The sequence below is a fragment of the Phaethon lepturus genome, unplaced genomic scaffold, assembly GCF_000687285.1.
Source record: "Phaethon lepturus isolate BGI_N335 unplaced genomic scaffold, ASM68728v1 scaffold41176, whole genome shotgun sequence".
In the NCBI taxonomy this organism is placed as follows: Eukaryota; Metazoa; Chordata; class Aves; order Phaethontiformes; family Phaethontidae; genus Phaethon; species Phaethon lepturus.
In genome coordinates, this window is record NW_010544783.1 from 1 (window position 1) to 8,472 (window position 8,472).

Genomic DNA, 8,472 nt, shown 5'->3' on the forward strand with positions numbered 1-8,472 from the left:
CCCTGCGGCAGAAGCAGCTGGCAGATGCCGAGATGGAGAAGCACAAGAAGTTCGCTGAGCAGACGCTGCGGCAGAAGGCACAGGTGGAGCAGGAGCTGACCAAGGTGAAGCTGCAGCTGGATGAGACGGACCACCAGAAGGGCATTCTGGATGAGGAGCTGCAGCGGCTGAAGGAAGAGGTGACTGATGCTGTCAGGCAGAAGGCCCAGGTGGAGGAGGAGCTCTTCAAGGTCCGGGTGCAGATGGAAGAGCTGGCGAAGCTGAAGAGCCGGATCGAGGAGGAGAACAAGGCGCTGATCCTCAAGGACAAGGACAACACGCAGAAGTTCCTGGCAGAGGAGGCTGAGAAGATGAAGCAGGTGGCAGAGGAGGTTGCCCGGCTCAGCGTGGAGGCCCAGGAGGCCGCCCGCATGCGGAAGCTGGCCGAGGACGACCTGGCGCAGCAGCGGGCACTGGCGGAGAAGATGCTCAAGGAGAAGATGCAGGCGATACAGGAGGCCACGCGGTTGAAGGCTGAGGCAGAGATGCTGCAGAAGCAGAAGGACCTGGCGCAGGAGCACGCCAAGCGGCTGCAGGAAGACAAGGAGCAGATGCAGCAGCGCCTGGCTGAGGAGACTGAGGGTTTTCAGAAAACCCTGGAAGCTGAGCGCCGGCGGCAGCTGGAGATCACAGCTGAGGCTGAGCGCCTCAAGCTGCACGTGGCAGAGATGAGCATGGCCCAGGCCAAGGCCGAGGAGGAAGCCAAGCGGTTCAAGAAGCAGGCGGAGGAGATCAGTGAAAGGCTGCACGAGACTGAGCTGGCCACGCAGGAGAAGATGACACTGGTGCACACTCTGGAAATCCAGCGGCATCAGAGTGACCAGGACGCAGAGAAGCTGCGGAGGGCCATTGCTGAGCTGGAGCAGGAGAAGGAGAAGCTGAAGCAGGAGGCGGCATTGCTGCAGCAGAAGGCGGAGGAGGTACTGGGCTACGGGTTCCCCTTAGCAGTGGTGGTACACAGGGAGACCTTCCCTCTCTCCAGCTGCCCCGTGTCGCGGGACAGCAGGCGTGCGGGCAGCTGGCCAGGCTCTGGGAACTGCACTAGCTGGTCCCTGAGGACCATCACTGCAGTGTGAGCGTGCAGCCTCCAGCCCTGGAGCTGCACCCTGCACCCAGCGGGCATGGGCACGGACCTGGCTGCTGGCACTGTCTGGGAGGCTGGAGGTGTTACTGAGCCTCCCGCTCCAGTGTCTGTCCTCCCTGCCAGGGGTCATGGTGAGTGGCTGCTTGGGGGGCAGGACCCTCATGTGCGGGTCAAAGGCATGCGCAGAGCCAGCATCAGGTGCAGTGAGGCAAACCCAGCAGGGAGATGTCAGAGCAGGACCTCCCCACACCCTGCCCTCCCCTGCTGCCAGCAGCTCCTGCCATGGAGGGGTGATCCCCACCACCTGTGCCAGCTTTTCGGCCTCATGGCTCATCCTGCCTTATTCCTCTCCATAGACAAAAGCAGTCCCCAGCTCCCAGCCTTGGTACTGGGCAGGGAGTCCCTGACCCCACAGAAGAGCTTGTGTCTTTTCCCTGCTCGTTCCACCCACGTGTTGTTTGCTGCAGCTCCCTAACCCCAGCTCTGCTCCCTTAACTCTTAACCTACGTTGCACAGTGGTTCGGTGACTGTGCACCCCTACCATCCCAGTGCCACCCCTGCTGCCTGTCCCCCCGCCCCAGCCCGCCCCTGCTACCCCACCAGCGCTGCCCTCCTGGGCAGACCGTGCCATCTGACTGTGCTGTCCTCTCTCTCACCCCAGATGCAGGTGGCCCAGCAGGCACAGCTCCGCCAGGAGACGCAGCTGCTCCAGCAGACCTTCCTGACAGAGAAGGACGCCCTGCTGCAGAAGGAGAAGTTCATCGAGGAGGAGAAAACAAAGCTGGAGAAGCTCTTTAAAGACGAGGTGAACAAAGCCCAGAACCTGAAGGCAGAGCAGGAGCGGCAACAGAAGGAGATGGAGCAGGAGAAGCAGCAGTTGAAAGCCATGCTGGATGAAGCGAAGAAGCATCAGAAAGAAGCAGAGGAAAACGTCCAGCACAAGCAGGAGGAGCTGCAGCAGCTGGAGAGACAGCGGCAGCAGCAGGAGAAACTCCTGGAAGATGAGAACAAGAAGCTCAGGGAGAGACTCCAGCAGATGCAGGAAGAGTACAAGGCTGCTCTGGCCCAGACACGAGAGATCATGATCCAGACAGATGACCTGCCTGAGGAGGCCACGGTTATGACAACGCAGCTGCCGGATATCAAAGCTGTGCCCAACGGCAGAGATGCGGTGGATGGCTTAGCGCAGAACGGGGAGCCAGAGTTCGCGTTTGATGGCATCCGTCAGAAAGTATCGGCAGAGAAGCTGGCTGATGCTGGCATTTTGAGCAAGGAGAGCTTAGACAAGTTGGCGAAGGGCATTGTGAGTGTTGGCGAGCTCTCGCAGAGGGAAGACATCAAGAAGTACCTGCAGGGAAAAAAAAAGAAAGAGCAGCATCGCCGGTTTGTTAATCAAACCCACCAATCAAAAGATGAGCATCTATGAAGCCATGAAGAAGAAGCTGCTCAGCCCAGGCACCGCGCTGGTCCTCCTGGAAGCGCAGGCTGCCTCCGGCTTCATAATTGACCCTGTGCGAAATGCGAGGCTCTCAGTGAATGAGGCGGTGAGAGAGGGAGTGATTGGGCCAGAACTGCACAATAAGATGCTGTCTGCTGAACGGGCGGTAACTGGCTACAAGGATCCTTACACGGGCGACAAGATCTCACTCTTCCAGGCCATGACGAAGGAGCTCATTGTCAGGGAGCATGGCATTCGCCTGCTCGAGGCCCAGATCGCCACCGGTGGCATCATCGACCCTGTCAACAGCCACCGCCTGCCTGTAGAAGCTGCCTACAAGAGGGGCTACTTCAATGAGGAGATGAACCAGGTCCTCTCTGACCCCACCGATGACACCAAGGGCTTCTTTGACCCCAATACACAGGAGAACCTCACCTACCTGCAGCTCATGGAGCGGTGTGTGACTGACCCAGACACAGGGCTGTGCCTCCTGCCGCTCACTGACCAGGCAGCCAAAGCAAGAGAGCTGGTCTACACTGACAAAGAAGCTAAGGACGTCTTTAAGAAGGCCACAGTGACGGCACCGTTTGGCAAGTTCCAAGGGAAGACAGTGACCATCTGGGAGATCATCAACTCTGAATACTTCACTGAGGACCAAAGGCGGGACCTGATCCAACAGTACAGGACTGGCAAGATCACAGTGGAGAAGATCATTAAAATTATCATCACGGTTGTAGAGGAAAGTGAGAAAAAGAGACAGATGTGCTTTGAGGGCCTCCGGGCCCCTGTGCCTGCCACTGAGCTGCTGGAAAGTGAAATCATCAACAAGGACCTCTACAACCAGCTGCACCAGGGCAAGAAGTCTGTGAAGGATGTGGCAGAGATGGAGTCTGTGCAGCAGTATCTGAAGGGCACGGATGCCATTGCCGGCGTCCTAATAGAGTCGACTGGCCAGAAGCTCACCTTCTACGATGCCCTGAAAAGAAACCTGCTGAAGCCAGAGATTGCCCTGTCCCTGTTGGAAGCGCAGGCTGCCACCGGCTACATCATTGACCCTGTGAGGAACAAGCTGTTCTCTGTTGATGAGGCGGTGAAGGCCGAGGTGGTAGGGCCAGAGTTTCACGAGAAGCTGCTGTCTGCAGAGAAGGCGGTGACTGGCTACAAGGATCCCTATACAGGCCAGACGGTTTCCCTTTACCAAGCACTCAAGAAGGGCCTCATCCCCAGTGATACCGGGTTCCGTCTGCTGGACATCCAGCTCGCCACTGGAGGCATCATCGATCCCGTGAACAGCCACCGCCTCCCACTTAAGGTTGCCTATAAGCGGGGCTACTTCGACCCGGAGATAAATGAGGCTCTGTCTGAGCTCCGAGATGGTGCCAAGGCTTTCTATTGTCCCAACACCCAAGAGCATCTCACTTATGCCCAGTTGCAGGAGAACTGCCACCGTGACAAGCAGACTGGCTTCTCCCTGCTGCCGCTGTCGGACAAAGCCATCCAATCACAGCAGGAGGAGGTCTACACAGACAGCCAGGCGAAGGAGTGCTTTAACAAGGCGACCGTAGAGGTCCCAGTGGGCAGCATGAAGGGCCAGACAATGACCATCTGGGAACTGATCCACTCCGAGTACTTCACTGAGGAGCACCGGCGGGAGCTCCTCCGACAGTACAAGACTGGCAAGGTGACCATCGAGAAGATCATCAAGATTGTGATCACCATCATTGAGGAGGCAGAGACCAAAAAGCAGGAGAAGCTGACATTCAGTGGCCTCCGGGCACCCGTACCTGCCAGTGAGCTGGTGGAGTCCCGCATCATCAGCAAAGCCCAGTATGAGCAGCTGAAGGAAGGCAAGAAATCGGTGAAGGACCTCTCTGAGACAGATGCAGTGAGGAGATTCCTGCATGGCAGCGACTGCATTGCCGGCGTCTATGTGGAGGCGACCAAGGAGAAGCTGAACATCTATGAGGCCATGAAGAGGAACCTGCTGAGACCCAGCACTGCTGTGGTCCTCCTGGAGGCCCAGGCAGCAACTGGGTTCTTGATTGACCCTGTGAAGAACCGAAAATTGTATGTCAATGAGGCTGTGAAGGCTGGTGTCATCGGGCCTGAGCTGCATGAGAAGCTGCTGTCTGCCGAGAAGGCTGTCACTGGGTACAAGGACCCCTACTCAGGTAACACCATCTCCCTCTTCCAGGCCATGAAGAAAGGACTTATTGTCAAGGAGCACGGCATCCGCCTGCTCGAGGCCCAGATTGCCACGGGTGGAATCATTGACCCTGTTAACAGCCACCGCCTCCCCATGGAGGTGGCCTACAAGCGGGGCTACTTTGACGAGGAAATGAACCGAACCCTCTCCGACCCCACCGATGACACCAAGGGCTTCTTCGACCCCAACACCCATGAGAACCTCACCTACATGCAGTTGAAGGAGAAGTGCATCGAGGATCCTGAGACGGGCCTGTATCTGCTGCCTCTGCGGGAGCCTGAGAAGCCTACAGTGGTGGAGACCACCCAGGTGTACACAGAGGCAGAGACGCGGAAGGTGTTTGAGGAGACACAGGTGGACATCCCCGTGGGCAGCAGGGCGGGCTCCTCCATGTCACTCTGGGAGATCATGCACTCGGACCTGCTGCCTGAGGAGCAGCGGAAGCAGCTCATGGAGGAGTTCCAGTCGGGCCGTGTGTCCAAGGAACGCATGATCATCATCATCATTGAGATCATCGAGAAGACTGAGATCATCCGGCAGCAGAATCTTACATCCTATGACTACGTCCGGCGCCGCATTACAGCTGAGGACCTCTACGAGGCCAAGATCATCTCTCTAGACATCTACAACCTGCTGAAGCAGGGCTCCAAAACCTTCCGGGAGCTCCTGGATGTGGAGACTGTCTGGAAGTACCTCTACGGATCGGGCTGTGTGGCTGGCATCTACATCCCCTCTTCCAAGCAGAAGCTTAGTATCTACCAGGCACTGAAGAAGGGGCTGATCAACTCCGAAGTGGCCCGCTCCCTCCTGGAGGCCCAGGCTGCCACTGGTTTCATGATTGACCCCACAAAGAATGAGATGCTGACTGTTGACGAAGCAGTCAGGAAAGGCGTGGTGGGGCCTGAAATCCATGACCGGCTCCTGTCCGCAGAGAGGGCTGTGACTGGTTACAGAGACCCGTACAGTGAACAGAAGATTTCCATCTTCCAGGCTATGAAGAAAGACCTCATTCCCAGCGAAGAGGCCCTCAAGCTCCTGGATGCCCAGATAGCCACCGGTGGCATCATTGACCCTCACCTGGGATTCCATCTGCCCCTGGAGGTGGCCTACCAGCGGGGTTTCATCAACAAGGACACATATGACATGCTGTCTGAGCCCAGTGAGGTGCGAAGCTACGTGGACCCATCCACGGAGGAGAAGCTCAGCTACACCCAGCTCCTGAAGCGGTGCCGGAAGGACGAGAACAGCGGGCTCCTCCTCCTCCCACTCTGCGACACAAGGAAGCTCACCTTCCGGGGGCTGCGGAAGCAGATCACTGTGGAGGAGCTGGTCCGTTCACAGGTGATGGATGAAGCCACTGCCCAGCGCCTCCAGGAGGGCCTCACCTCCATCGAGGAGGTTTCTAAGAACCTGAAGAAGTTCCTGGAGGGCACCAGCTGCATTGCTGGCGTCTTTGTGGACTCCACAAAGGAGCGGCTGTCTGTGTACCAGGCCATGAAGAAGGGTATCATCAGGCCAGGCACTGCATTTGAGCTCCTGGAGGCACAGGCGGCCACGGGGTACGTGATTGACCCCATCAAGGGCCTCAAGCTGACAGTGGAGGAAGCTGTGCGGATGGGCATCGTGGGCCCTGAGTTCAAGGACAAGCTGCTCTCTGCTGAGAGGGCGGTCACTGGCTACCGGGATCCCTACTCCGGAAAGCTCATCTCTCTCTTCCAGGCCATGAAGAAGGGCCTTATCCTGAAGGACCACGGGATCCGCTTGCTTGAGGCCCAGATTGCAACAGGAGGCATAATTGATCCTGAGGAGAGCCACCGCCTCCCTGTGGAGATTGCCTACAAGAGGGGCCTCTTTGACGAGGAGATGAACGAGATCCTGCTGGATCCCAGCGATGACACCAAGGGTTTCTTCGACCCCAACACAGAGGAGAACCTCACCTACCTGCAGCTCATGGAGCGGTGCATCACTGACCCAGAGACCGGCCTCTGCCTCCTGCCCCTGAAGGAGAAGAAGCGGGAGAGAAAGACCTCCTCCAAGTCCTCTGTCCGCAAGCGCAGGGTGGTGATTGTTGACCCAGAGACAGGCAAGGAGATGTCCGTGTATGAAGCCTATCGCAAAGGCCTCATCGACCACCAGACCTACCTGGAGCTGTCTGAGCAGGAGTGCGAGTGGGAGGAGATCACCACCTCCTCATCTGACGGTGTGGTGAAGTCAATGATCATCGACAGGCGCTCGGGGCGCCAGTATGACATTGACGATGCCATCGGCAAGGGCCTGATCGACCAGTCAGCCCTGGACCAGTACCGCTCGGGCACCCTCTCCATCACCGAGTTTGCAGACATGCTCTCTGGCAACATGAGCGGCTTCCGGTCACGGTCGTCCTCTGTGGGATCATCCTCCTCCTACACTGTCAGCCCAGCCCCTACGCGAACGCAGATATCCATGTGGAGCGACCCGACGGAGGAGACCGGGCCGGTGGCAGGTATCCTGGACACAGACACTCTGGAGAAGGTGTCCATCACAGAGGCGATGCGCCGCAACCTTGTGGACAACATCACAGGGCAGAGGCTGCTGGAAGCCCAGGCCTGCACCGGGGGCATCATTGACCCCAACACTGGGGATAAGTGCTCCGTTGCCGACGCGGTGAACAAGGGCCTGGTCGACAAAATCATGGTGGACCGCATCAACCTGGCGCAGAAGGCCTTCTACGGCTTCGAGGACCCACGGACCAAGACGAAGATGTCAGCAGCCCAGGCCCTGAAGAAGGGCTGGCTGTACTATGAGGCTGGGCAGCGCTTCTTGGAGGTGCAGTACCTGACAGGGGGCCTGATCGAGCCCGACGTCGAGGGCCGCGTCTCCTTGGACGAGGCGCTGCAGAAGGGCACCATTGACACACGCACGGCCCAGAAGCTGCGGGACGTGAACACCTACTCCAAGTATCTCACCTGCCCAAAAACCAAGCTCAAGATCTCCTACAAGGACGCGATGGACCGAAGCATGATCGAGGACGGGACCGGCCTGCGGCTGCTGGAGGCCTCCTCCCAGTCCAGCAAAGGCTACTACAGCCCCTACAACGTCAGCAGCGCCGGCTCCACCTCCGGCTCCCGGTCGGGCTCCCGGACTGGGTCCCGGTCAGGCTCCAGGCGAGGTAGCTTTGATGCCACTGGCTCCGGCTTCTCCATGACCTTCTCTTCCTCCTCCTACTCTTCCTCAAGTTTTGGGCGCAGATATGCTGCGGGTCCCCAGAGTGCCATGGAGGTGGCTGCCCTCGCCCTTGCCTTGTCCCTCCCGAGCAGGAGCTGCGGGCAGGAGGTGAGCGGGGAGCCCCCTGGGCTGCGCGGGCCCCCGCATGGAGGTGGCTGCCCTCGCCCTTGCCTTGTCCCTCCCGAGCAGGAGCTGCGGGCAGGAGGTGAGCAGGGAGCACCCTGGGCTGCGCGGGCCCCCGCTCCATGTGGCCTGAAACCTGCCGGCCCCTTCCCAAGGAACCCGCCGCCTCGCCTGCTCCGCATGTGGCAACGCTGCTGGCTAATCACTAGCATTTTTTTTAATTTTTAAACTCCATTCTTCTTCCAAAGCAGTGCCTAAAGTTTAACCAAAAAGACTAGACTAATATATTAATATATACGATTGTTCTGACAGTATTTGTATATTAAGAGATGAGAGAGAAAACACACTACCCTCCCAATCTGCTGCCCCAGGAGCCTG

The 8,472-nt window shown here is 58.3% G+C and overlaps 1 protein-coding gene across 1 annotated transcript; it reads left to right on the forward strand.

The window, feature by feature from the left end:
- Window positions 1–5: 5 nt before the first annotated feature.
- On the forward strand, window positions 6–8,176 carry LOC104616302 (plectin-like; the record flags this gene model as incomplete). Its single annotated transcript, XM_010288781.1, is given in 3 exon segments — window positions 6–959; window positions 1,785–2,480; window positions 2,482–8,176. Coding segments are annotated over 3 exon segments (7,345 nt in total), but the record flags the coding sequence as incomplete, so codon positions are not given.
- Window positions 8,177–8,472: the final 296 nt, after the last annotated feature.